At 42.2% G+C, this 13,883-nt stretch overlaps 2 protein-coding genes across 7 annotated transcripts in view; both read right to left on the bottom strand.

Moving 5' to 3' along the window:
- The window catches only part of GTF3C4 (general transcription factor IIIC subunit 4), a 660,517-nt gene that overhangs the window by 390,795 nt on the left and 255,839 nt on the right, over positions 1–13,883 (bottom strand). The gene's annotated exons all lie outside the window — the stretch shown is intronic.
- NTNG2 (netrin G2) overlaps positions 1–13,883 on the bottom strand; it is a 139,830-nt gene that overhangs the window by 44,581 nt on the left and 81,366 nt on the right. For all 6 annotated transcript variants that reach the window (XM_069943613.1, XM_069943614.1, XM_069943617.1 and 3 more), the window contains exon 3: positions 8,434–9,259. In XM_069943613.1, the coding sequence (XP_069799714.1) occupies positions 8,434–8,646 (213 nt within the window). In that variant the 5' untranslated portion in view covers positions 8,647–9,259. The remainder of the gene's footprint in view (positions 1–8,433; positions 9,260–13,883) is intronic.

Here is a 13,883-nt window from a genome sequence, read left to right as displayed (position 1 = left end):
GACTGATAACAGAGAGCACTAGCCTGTACTGGACTATAGAGGGACACTGCAGAGACTGATAACAGAGAGCACTAGCTTGTACTGGACTATAGGGGGGACACTGCAGAGACTGATAGCAGAGAGCACTAGCTTGTACTGGACTATAGGGGGACACTGCAGAGACTGATAACAGAGAGCACTAGCCTGTACTGGACTATAGGGGGACACTGCAGAGACTGATAACAGAGAGCACTAGCCTGTACTGGACTATAGGGGGACACTGCAGAGACTGATAACAGAGAGCACTAGCCTGTACTGGACTATAGAGGGACACTGCAGAGACTGATAACAGAGAGCACTAGCATGTACTGGACTATAGGGGGGGGGGGGACACTGCAGAGACTGATAACAGAGAGCACTAGCCTGTACAGGACTATAGGGGGACACTGCATAGACTGATAACAGAGAGCACTAGCATGTACTGGACTATAGGGGGACACTGCAGAGACTGATAACAGAGAGCACTAGCCTGTACTGGACTATAGGGGGAGAACACAGCAGAGACTGATAACAGAGAGCACTAGCCTGTACAGGACTATAGGGGGACACTGCAGAGACTGATAACAGAGAGCACTAGCCTGTACTGGACTATAGGGGGACACTGCAGAGACTGAAAACAGAGAGCACTAGCCTGTACTGGACTATAGGGGGGACACTGCAGAGACTGATAACAGAGAGCACTAGCCTGTACTTGGCTTCTTCACAGACAGAAGGGTCATGTGATGCCCACAGCACCCAATCAGAGCTCAGCTTTCATTTCTTGACCAGCTCTGGGTAGGAAGAAGCTGTGCTGTGATTGGTTGCTATGGGCAACGAGGCCTGTTGTAGTAATGGAGCCTTTATATGAGTTACCTCCATGTTATAGACTATTCTGCACTGAAGGGGGATATCTGGCTTGTGAAAACTGATGTCCTGTCCTCCTGATAGACCACCAATAGTAGATCAGTGGGGGTCCGACTACTGGCTTCCTCTCCAACCAGCTGTTTAATATTTATTTGTGCTCATAATACTGGAGTTATCACTATTATCCTTGTACCGCCATACTATCCCACTAACATGTACAGGGAAAATCCATGGGTTCCTTGTAGATTGCTACTCATAGTATGGCGATACATAGACAGCTGATAGGCCTTTACAGGCTGGAGAACCCCTTTAAACATGCTGCTCCATCAGTATAATGTACAGTGGATGGGACGGCCCCCAGGGGCCCCACATCGGCCTCCACATTATCACTTTATCCTCCTGTTCTCTATTCAGCGGCTTTCAGAATCTCTTCGCCTGGTCCGTCACCTCCTCCATCATTCACTACAATACATCTGAGAGATCACAGCATAATGCAGCACAGTGTGAACTCTCATACAGGAGCTGGCGACTTCACCACTATCAACACAATGATTACAGGGGCGGAGTGCTGCTTAACTGGGGTATCCAAGCCTATCCTGTGCCATACTGTCTGATGAGCTGGTGTATCTAATCACATCATGTGTGATACTGTCTGCTGAGCCGGTGTATCTAATCTCATCATATGTCATACACTCTGATGAGCTGGTGTATCTGATCCCATCATGTGTGATACTGTCTGCTGAGCCGGTGTATCTAATCCGATCATATGTCATACTCTCTGATCAGCTGGTGTATCTGATCCCATCATGTGTGATACTGTCTGCTGAGTCGGTGTATCTAATCCTATTATGAGTGATTCTGTCTGCTGAGCCAGTGTATTCAATCCCATCATGTGTGATATCGTCTGCTGATCTGATGTATCTAATGTCATCATGCATGATATTGCCTGCCGATGAGGTGTATCTAATCCCATTATGTGTGATACTGTCTGGTGAGATGGTACATTTTACCCTTACCCTATCATATGTGACACTGCATGCTGATCCGGTGTATCTAATCCCATCATGTACAATACTGCCTGCTGATCCGATGTATCTAATCCTATCATGTCTGATACCGTCTGCTGAGCCAGTGTATCTAATCCCATCATGTGTGATACTGCCTGCAGAGCCAGTGTATCTTATCCCATCATGTGTGATACTGCCTGCAGAGTTGTATCTAATGCCATCATGTGTTATACTGCCTGCGGAGCTAGTGTATCTAACCCTATCATGAGTGATACTGTCTGCTGGTGTATCTAAGCTGACGTGTGACATCCAGCTCTGTGAGGCCTGTAGCTCATGTAGCCGGAGGGTTCGGGCAGCTGTGCTGGAGGACACCGATGCTGCATTTGGTACTTAAAGATGGAGGAGCTCTTTAATAAGGCCGCAGGGGATTTGTGATCCTCTTACATGGTTATTACAATTTTATCACTAATCCTGTATATGAGGACACTCCGCACCACAACAAACTCCCTGACCTAACAGGGGCGGCCCACACCAACAACAATGCAGTGTACAAGGCCCGGAGTACGCAGCAACATCTGCTAAACAATGTTCCCTCCATGCAGCTCATATGTCGCATGGCTTCTCATATCCTCCCCACACAAATGAAAGGAAAAGTCGCACAATGGCGCCAATTCTCATTCATGTGATATGTTACGGGGTCTGATCAGTGGGGATTCACCTCCATAAATAAGAGGGTACATGTGTGCGGTCTCTCTCCATTATAGAGGAGATGGGAAAGAGGTGAGGTCCCTATAGAAGTGACATATACCGCCATGTAGGGGTTAATCGCCCTGTGTTTTCTATAGGAAGGATAAGAGGATAATCTGTGTGTGTTTGGGCTGAAGGAGCAAGCAGGTCACACGTGTCTCCCCCTCCCTGCCATCTGTATTGTGAGGATCAGCTGATCTACGCGAGGTCTCCGCATCCATCTGCTGGGACGTAAGCCAGTCCGGCCACATATACACGTGGAGGGCTTAGAGGGGTCGGGCAGGGAGCTGTCCTATGTACAGGCCCCCCACTCACAGCAGGTACCCCCCCCCCCCTCCAGGGTATTTATAGAAAGGGATTACCCTGATAGGGGATAGAACTACCCAGAACCACCCCGTGGGGGCGCAGCTTAAGGCCCTATTCCACGGAACGATATTTGTTCATAAACTCGCTTCAACGACCGCTCATTAACGATAATCGCTTCGTGGAATTGGCGTACGAGCGAATGACAAAGGCAAAATCGTTACATTGTCATTTAAAATTGTTTTTCAGCATGTAGAAAAAAAATCGTTGGTCTTTTAAAGATAATTCGCTAATCGGTTCGTAATATTAGAAATCTTTCAGTCATTCGTAAAAAGGTTTAAAAACAGTAGGTGTGTCGTATGGTCATGATCACCGCGGCGAGCGTTTTAAATGTAACGACAGCAAAATAATCGTTACACTACATATATCGTTCACGTTATGTATTATCGTTCGCTAAAAAAATCGTTTAGTGATTGTTAACGAGCGGTCGTTGGAGCGAGTTTATGAACGATAATCGGTCCGTGGAATAGGGCCTTTAGACTTCCTCCAGGCGAGAGGCTGATGGATCTGGCTATGTATTGAATATCCTGTATGGATTTATTCGCAACACTTCAGATACAGTATGTGTATATATATATATATATATATATATATATATATATATATATATATATACATATGTGTGTGTTACACTTCAGATACAATATATACATATATATAACACTACAGATACAGTGTGTGTGTGTGTGTGTGTATCTATATATATATATATATATATATATATATATATATAAAACACTACAGATAGTGTGTATATATATATATATATATATATATATATATATATATATAAAACACTACAGTATGTGTGTATATATATATGTATATATATATATATATACACACACATATATATGTGTGTGTGTGTGTGTTACACTTCAGATACAATATATATACTTAACACTTCAGATTCAGTATGTGTATGTATATATAACACTACAGATACAGTATGTCTGTGTGTGTATGTATATATATATATATATATATATACACACACACACACACACACATATATATGTGTGTGTGTTACACTTCAGATATATATATATATGTATATATATTGTAACACTTCAGATTCAGTATGTGTATGTATATATGTGTATGTATATATAACACTACAGATACAGTAAATATGTATATATATATATATCAATACAGATACAGTATGTATGTACATCTGGTGACAACTCTTCTGGCGTCACATAGAGAGACACATAAGAAAGGGTCTGCTAGTCCAGGATATGTGAAGAGCGCCACCACTGACCACTGGTTGTGTGGTTACAAATGGGGAAAGCTGACTAAAAAGGTCCAGAACTTGACATTAGAAAAGTTGTAAGATTGGGTATGCTGGGAGTTGTAGTACCACAGACCAGTTACATGTATTTGGGCAGCCCCTATAAACCTTAGTGAGTTAGTTGTAATGTAAACCAGGCTGTGAAGCTCTCTAGGAGACTATAAGACTGTGCATGAAGACGTCTTATCCTCCCAGCCTCCTTATGTTTCTTACATTAAGGCGCTTCCTTCCTCATTTGCATAATGTACGATTTACAGCTACAGTGCTGTGTACCGGATACGGGAAGTGTGGCCGCAGCTGCTGCACAACCTCTTCCATTCCCTGCTCACACAGCTTATCACAGCCCTTGCACACAGCACAGATCAGCTCTACCTATGAGGTGAAATGTATCTATACATCACAGAATAGAAGACTCCACAATGCTGCTAAACTACTCATCAGTTGGCGGATGATGGGAGTCATAGTTCTGCTGCCACTGCTACAGAGTATACACAAACAGACTTTCCAGGGAACACCCTAATAAAGGTGCCCATTAATATGACAGCCCCCCGGGGGTACAAGCCCAGCCGCACCCAGGAACATCACACCGCCACAAGGCAGACATCTCATTGCACATTTTGTCACTACCTGTCACCTCATTCAGTTCCCAAGAGAAAGCGCTAAAGAGCTGACACCTCTCCCCTGCCTCAGTGTGACGACAGCGACCCCCAGCCTCCTACTCTAAGTATCAACACCTATAGGGGGCGGCGGGGAGAGAAACCCACCTGTACACGAGACGCACAAACCTTATAGTAGTTACAGTATATCCTTGTATATAGGAACAGTATTATAGTAGTTATATTCCTGTATATAGGAACAGTATTATAGTAGTTATATTCCTGTATATAGGGGGCAGTATTATAGTAGTTATATTCCTGTATATAGGAGCAGTATTATAGTAGTTATATTCCTGTATATAGGAGGCAGTATTATAGTAGTTATATTCCTGTATATAGGAACAGTATTATAGTAGTTATATTCCTGTATATAGGAACAGTATTATAGTAGTTATATTCCTGTATATAGGGGGCAGTATTATAGTAGTTATATTCCTGTATATAGGAGCAGTATTATAGTAGTTATATTCCTGTATATAGGAGCAGTATTATAGTAGTTATATTCTTGTATATAGGAGCAGTATTATAGTAGTTATATTCTTGTATATAGGGAGCAGTATTATAGTAGTTATATTCCTGTATATAGGAGCAGTATTATAGTAGTTATATTCTTGTATATAGGGAGCAGTATTATAGTAGTTATATTCCTGTATATAGGAGCAGTATTATAGTAGATATATTCCTGTATATAGGAGCAGTATTATAGTAGTTATATTCTTGTATATAGGAGCAGTATCATAGTAGTTATATTCCTGTATATAGGAGCAGTATTATAGTAGTCATATTCTTGTATATAGGAGCAGTATTATAGTAGTTATATTCTTGTATATAGGAGCAGTATTATAGTAGTTATATTCCTGTATATAGGGGCAGTATTATAGTAGTTATATCCCTGTATATAGGGGGCAGTATTATAGTAGTTATACTCCTGTATATAGGAGCAGTATTATAGTAGTTATATCCCTGTATATAGGAGCAATATTATAGTAGTTATATTCCTGTATATAGGAGCAGTATTATAGTAGTTATATTCCTGTATATAGGAGGCAGTATTATAGTAGTTATATTCCTGTATACAGGAGCAGTATTATAGTAGTTATATTCCTGTATACAGGAGCAGTATTATAGTAGTTATATTCTTGTATATAGGAGCAGTATTATAGTAGTTATATCCCTGTATATAGGGGGCAGTATTATAGTAGTTATATTCCTGTATACAGGAGCAGTATTATAGTAGTTATATTCCTGTATATAGGAGCAGTATTATAGTAGTTATATTCCTGTATATAGGAGGCAGTATTATAGTAGTTATATTCCTGTATACAGGAGCAGTATTATAGTAGTTATATTCCTGTATACAGGAGCAGTATTATAGTAGTTATATTCTTGTATATAGGAGCAGTATTATAGTAGTTATATTCCTGTATATAGGAGCAGTATTATAGTAGTTATATTCTTGTATATAGGGGACAATACTACAGGAATTACACAGTAGTCTGTAATGTTCTTGTTCTCTGGCATACATTACTTATAAAGTACATTTACTATTCTCTTTGTATCTGTCATCTGCAGGAAACAATGTAATTAAAAAGAATAGAAGGAAATTTTGGGGATCTGTTTTTCTCCTTTCCGGCACTGTGGCCCCGGGATAGTGGTCCGGGCCTTGTGCTCATCATAAACTACCATCCGCCCTAAGTGCATTATTGATTGTAAGGCTCAGAAATGCCTACAAAGTAGGAAAAGGGTAGTGATGTTTAAAAGCTTATGCGGGATGAGCGCTGGATACAGAGAGACTTCTGAGAGGACCTTGCAGCAAACACATCAATATTTCATCACGGAAAATAAAAATCAGCTCATTTGAAAGACAGATTATTGAAGTGGAATACTGATCACCCGCTATAATTGTGGAATCTTCATGCCCGCACGTCTCACGATGTCAGAGACCCTGAGACGAACACCGTTTTTGCAAACCAATGAAAAAGCATTAACTGAATTTTTTTCAACCTTTATTATTTTAGTTTTTGTAGTTTTAAACTAGAAAACATTAGTAGTCATGATAAAGAGACTGTCCGAGATAACTCACTATGGTGAAAAATGATTTTCAAATCAACTGATATCAGAAAGTTTTATAGATTTGTAGTTTACTTCTATTTCACAATCTCCAGTCTTCCAGTACTTATCAGCTGCTGTATGTCCTGCAGGAAGTGGTGTATTCTCTCCAGTGTGACACAGTGCTCTCTGCTGCCACCTCTGTCCATGTCAGGAACTGTCCAGAGCAGCAGCAAATCCCCATAGAAAACCTCTCCTGCTCTGGACAGTTCCTGACATGGACAGAGGTGGCAGCAGAGAGAACTGTGTCAGGCTGGAGAGAATACACCACCTCCTGTAGGTCATACAGCAGCTGATAAGTACTGGAAGACGTGTGTTTTTTGTATAGAAGTAATTTACAAACTCCATGTAACTTTCTGACACTAGGTGATTTGAAAACATTTTTATACTGGAGTACCCCTTTAAGCCTTCTTCTATTGGCTACTGAATGGCAGGTGTGTAAGTATGCACTGACAAAGGAGATTTGGCTTGGAGGCCCCTGAGATCCCCCTCCTTAGTGGGGAAGGACCAGAGCTGAGCAGTCTGTCGGTTGAGCTCTCGGTTCATTCTCCTCTGTGCTACACCATGACATAAGGCTACTGAAGAGGCTGGCACTATGCTAGGGGATGATTTATACACTACACTACCATAGATGTACTGCAAGAAAAGGGTTACACTAAGCACTGAGCGGCTGCTACAAAGCTGGACAGAGGGGGAAATCCCACTGCAGCACTGTGACCATAGAGCACCAAGTACACTGGTAGACAAGAAACAGCTGCTCTGAGCTTCATGGGCGGTCAGAGATGAGAAGGAAGCCTTGATTTACCTTTCAAGAACAATGTAGTTCGTCTTCAGCAGGTAAATTTTCATGTACACAGCCCAGGCCTTCGCTCTCCTGCACATAGCACATGCTAAGCCTCACCCCCACTTCCTGTATTTGAACCTGATCTATCTCTTCATAGAGACACATTTCCCCTAACAACAGTAGATTGCAAAGAAGTGGGCAAGACGTTAGATCTGCTTTTCAAGACTAAGGTGATTAAAATAGGTTAGGAATCATATTGTCGACCACATGCTTGGAGGATATATGACAATTTAAAAAAGCCTGTGCAGCACAGAGAGGCAGTCAGCTGTACAGCAAGTCTCTGCCAGCTCCGCTGCAAGGCAATGAGTTTACCTGAAGCCAATCAAAACATCTGGAAATGATATAGTCTAAAGAGTGGGGGCGCTGTTGCATCAATGTCTATGGAAAAAGTTTGAAACTTAAAGGTTAGATGTGGTACTGCAAGTGGCAGAAAAACTCTTGCCATGACCTGAGCCATGTAGGGACCAGATTTATCCATTACTTAGTGTCACGCAGGACTGGACAGGGTCCCATATTACTGACAGTACTTACGTGTGTGCAGAAGTACTCGGCGGGGTCACCACAGGTAATTCCAGGGGGGTCCACCTTGATGATAGCATACTCTTTCATCACCATGGGCTTTGGTTGACAGGCATAATATTCCCAGGAAGGGCCATCATCAGATGTCACCCAGGATTTACAGATGTCATAGTGTCCCAATGCCATAGACAGGCAGTGTAAGACGAAGACAGCCAAAGGCAGCATGGCAGCTGGAGCGGACAGCTGTGTCCTCCTAGCGAGGAGCTGACCAAGTAATGTAGAGGGGAATCTTCAGGGGGCTTATCTGCTACTGTCAGGATCAGCATGGAAACACCTCATTGGCTATTATAATGCTGATGCTATTGGACTTTCCAGCTACGGGTAGATGTGTCATGTGTCGTACATTCAAAGATCTGGAGATCTCAGACAGAACATCTAGAACACGTTCTAGGTGATGCATAGATACTTCCCAATTCTCTGGGTCTCTTTGTCTTTGCATTGACGCATAGAGAGGTTAGACAAGGCCTACAAAGTCAACTGTGGCGCCCAGATCAGGGCCATAGGAAGGACTCATGTTACTCTTCCCAGTCCTGACGGTGGGACATCTTCTCATCCTTAGGCGAGATGGTCACATGAAGGGTCCAGGGAACTGATTGGTTGGTTGGACGCGGTTGCTTTGGGTCGAAGATTATATAGAAACTTTAAAATCCAAGGCCCATCTAGGAGTGGGAGGGTAAGAGGTGAGCCGTCACTCCCAGGAGCTGGCTGTTTTCTTACTGAGACATCCGTGACTTCATCTCCATTCCAGGAACCGCGGGATGTTCTCCACCAGCAGCGCCTGCAAGAATAGAGCGGACATGTTTACATGGGGAAAAAAATAACAACGTGCCTGGAACTCGCTCCTCAGCTCTTCTATCTGCCAACCACATCCACACAACAGATGCTTTGTCTTTTCTGTGGAGACAGGGCTTTCTGTGCACGAGAATTACATTTATAAGACCAAAAAATAACATCAAGTGTCCATGAAGTAGACGCTACCCCTGGGTGACACCTTATTAGCTGCTGCACTGGGGGACAATGACGGGCAATGGCGCCAAGTCAGCCGCACTGTTCACCTGGCCTGCCTCTCCATGCTTTACACTACATTACTGCTCCATTATTACTCAGCTATGACCAGTGACTCCAGCTCAGCCGCACTGTCTCCTGGCCTGCCTCTCCATGCTTTACACTACATCACTGCTCCTATAGGACTCAGCTATGACCAGTGATGTCAGCTCAGCCGCACTGTCTCCTGGAGTCTGAGTCCTGGAGTCTGGCCTGTCTCTCCATGCTTTACACTACATCTCTGCTCTATTAGGACCTCTCTATACTCTCATTGGACACGTGCTGCCTGAGTGAGGGCTCGGGCTGCTGCCCCTCTTTGCTTTATACTGCAGCTCTTCTTCTTCTTCATCATCAGATTGGCTGAAGCAGGTAGTGAGGACATGAAAGAGCAGGTTCATTATAGACTCTATAAACTAGACCAGAAAAGCCTGCAGCGTTTATCAGTGGACGTCCCCATGAACACACATGATGATCGGTGCACGTCCCCATGAACACACATGATGATCGGTGGACGTCCCCATGAACACACATGATGATCGGTGCACGTCCCCATGAACACACATGATGATCGGTGCACGTCCCCATGAACACACATGATGATCGGTGCACGTCCCCATGAACACACATGATGATCGGTGCACGTCCCCATAAACACACATGATGATCGGTGCACGTCCCCATGAACACACATGATGATCGGTGCACGTCCCCATGAACACACATGATGATCGGTGCACGTCCCCATAAACACACATGATGATCGGTGCACGTCCCCATGAACACACATGATGATCGGTGCACGTCCCCATGAACACACATGATGATCGGTGCACGTCCCCATGAACACACATGATGATCGGTGCACGTCACCATGAACACACATGATGTACGTATCAATGGGAGATAAGTTATCGGTGTTTCCCTATAAGGTTTATTGCCAAGGTTTTCTATATAGGCCCCTATGACAACACTTCCTGTTCAGCTGGTTCTCTGAGCTTTATACCAACCAATCAGAATAGTATTTGCTTCCCTTTCCATGGCCAGGAAGTGTTGTCATGAGCACACAGAAGCCCTTGTCACACAAAGCTACTTAGAAAAGTTTTTCTCTGCTTTATTCGGGCAAGTCGGAGGCGTCTCTTTAATTGGGAACCATACATCAAATGCTAAACAAAGGGCAACGAGGGAGAAGCCGCAATTAAATCCCATAAAACTAATAGAAAAGTTGGGTTTGCCGCTGCGGACCGACACGGACAGAGGTTTTATATTTCACAAGAGAAAAGCAATTTAGGTTGTAAGAAAAGCAAATTAAAAATTCACTTCCGGATATATTAAACCTGTATATTAAAAACAATCAAAATGACAAAGTAACAAAAAGTCAGCGAGACAAAGGAAAAAGGAAGTGGGGGTGTGGCCTGGAGGGACGGCAGAAGGGGAGGGGCAAACAGCAAGGAGGAGCATGGATTATGTTTCCTCATTCAGTCTCTGAAATGACTTCAGGACCATTCACCTACTCTGGGGAATGTCCTATCCTGGTTACTACTACTACTGAGAGATGGGCCTGACCACGGCTGCACCTTAAAACATGGAAAAGAGAGTGATGTGTAAGTCCCGCCCATGAGGAACCCACAACTGCTTTAACAAATGGCTACTTTTGTACTTTGCCCCTTTGTGACTAAACGGAAGGATTGTCAGATCTGTCAGTAATTATGCAAACATATGGACATGCCCTCGCCAGGGCAGAGAAACACATTAAAGGGGTACTCCGGCCACAGTCTTTTTCCTTCAGATAAACTGGATTCAGAAAGTTATAAAAAATTGTAATTGACTTCTTTTTAAAACTCTCCAGTCTCCCAGTACTTTTTAGCTGCTGTATGTCCTGCAAGAAGTGGTGTATTCTTTCCAGTCTGACACAGTGCTCTCTGCTGCCACCTCTGTCCATGTCAGGAACTGTCCAGAGCAGGAGAGGTTTTCTATGGGGATTTGCTGCTGCTCTGGACAGTTCCTGACATGGACAGAGGTGGCAGCAGAGAGCACTGTGTCAGACTGGAGAGAATACACCACTTCCTGCAGGACATACGGCAGCTGATAAATACTGGAAGACTGATGATTTTTAAAAAGAAGTAAATTAGAAATTTGTATTACTTTCTGAAACTAGTTGATTGGAAAAAAAAGATGCTCGCCGGAGTACCCCTTTAACACCATATAGGAATATAGAGCTAGCTGCTGTCAGCACTATCTCCGGCCTAGTGACGGATCATGAGAATTTCTACACTTCAAGATGGCGGGTAAAAGAAACGAGAAGTGTCTGGACCACAGGATGCGTGATTAAAGGGATTTCTCTGAGATTCTATGTGTCCCAAGCTTTGCTGCCTTTTAAAAGTGGGGGCCTGTCCCTTTAAGAGGCTTGGGGATGTTATAATCAGGCATGTTCATGTTGTACGGGTCAGAGCTGAAATCTACAAGAAAATCAAGAGCAAATATTAGGTTTTGCAGGCGGGGAGCTGTGGGAATGGTCTGCACACATTGATCGGAGTTATGGCATTCATATATCTATGTTAAGGTCTCCTTCGTCCCCCTCCCAAAGATGAAGACCACTTGATTGAGACAAATGACTTGAGCGACCAAAAATCCATCTCTCATCCCATAGATGCGCATGTTATTGAGATTGCTGGGAGCTCCCCCCCCTCCATTATTATTACATGGCGGCTCCTGTCCACCATCTCATCTGCACGGCCGCACGGCTCATGCGGTTCCCAATTAATGCCGGAGACTTTTCATCTACAAGTGTTACTGGAGCAGGAGGGAAACCGAGCGGCCAAAAAAAAACCTCATTAAATCTCCGATAATAGAATCATTAACCCCTAAGAGCCAACGCCGCCATATTGTGTCATTTAAAGGGACGGCGCGCGTCGTCAAGAAACTTTCCAGGTTAATCGACAGCGTTAATAAAGGTTACAGGAAATGTACGAAGATCCCGACTATTAGAGTCACTTAGGTTAACTTTATTAACATGAGGAACGGACAACGGGGCAAAGGTCAGATCTGCAGGAGAATAAAATAGTGATAAGACGGAAAAAGAAGAAGCATCATCCACAGATCTGAGGGATTATTATATACCGCACTGAGGTGTACAGAGCGTCCCATCCATATCCAGCACAACTGCAGTTATATATAGGGAGCAGTATTATAGTAGTTATATACCTGTATATAGGAGCAGTATTATAGTAGTTATATTCCTGTATATAGGAGCAGTATTATAGTAGTTATATTCCTGTATATAGGAGCAGTATTATAGTAGTTATATTCCTGTATATAGGAGCAATATTATAGTAGTTATATTCCTGTATATAGGAGCAGTATTATAGTAGTTATATTCCTGTATATAGGGAGCAGTACTATAGTAGTTATATTCCTGTATATAGGGAGCAGTACTATAGTAGTTATATTCCTGTATATAGGAGCAGTATTATAGTAGTTATATCCCTGTATATAGGAGCAGTATTATAGTAGTTATATTCCTGTATATAGGGAGCAGTACTATAGTAGTTATATTCCTGTATATAGGAGCAGTATTATAGTAGTTATATCCCTGTATATAGGAGCAGTATTATAGTAGTTATATCCCTGTATATAGGAGCAGTATTATAGTAGTTATATTCCTGTATATAGGAGCAGTATTATAGTAGTTATATCCCTGTATATAAGGGCAGTATTACAGTGGTTATATCCCTGTATATAGGGGCAGTATTATAGTAGTTATATTCCTGTATATAGGAGCGGTATTATAGTAGTTATATTCCTGTATATAGGATCAGTATTATAGTAGTTATATCCCTGTATATAGGAGCAGTATTATAGTAGTTATATTCCTGTATATAGGACCAGTATTATAGTAGTTATATTCCTGTATATAGGAGCAGTATTATAGTAGTTATATTCCTGTATATAGGAGCAGTATTATAGTAGTTATATTCCTGTATATAGGAGCAGTATTATAGTAGTTATATTCCTGTATATAGGAGCAGTATTATAGTAGTTATATTCCTGTATATAGGAGCAGTATTATAGTAGTTATATCCCTGTATATAGGGAGCAGTATTATAGTGGTTATATTATTGTATATAGAAGTATTATAGTAGTTATATCTCTGTATATAGGAGCAGTATTATAGTAGTTATATTCTTGTATATAGGAAGCAGTATTATAGTAGGTATATTCCTGTATATAGGAGCAGTATTATAGTAGTTATATTCCTGTATATAGGAGCAGTATTATAGTAGTTATATCCCTGTATATAGGAGCAGTATTATAGTAATATATCCCTGTATATAGGAGCAGTATTATAGTAGTTATATTCT

Source organism: Dendropsophus ebraccatus, chromosome 10 (genome assembly GCF_027789765.1).
Source record: "Dendropsophus ebraccatus isolate aDenEbr1 chromosome 10, aDenEbr1.pat, whole genome shotgun sequence".
Lineage (NCBI taxonomy): Eukaryota > Metazoa > Chordata > Amphibia > Anura > Hylidae > Dendropsophus > Dendropsophus ebraccatus.
Note: the sequence above shows the minus strand (reverse complement) of the source record. Positions and strands in the feature narration are given on the sequence as shown.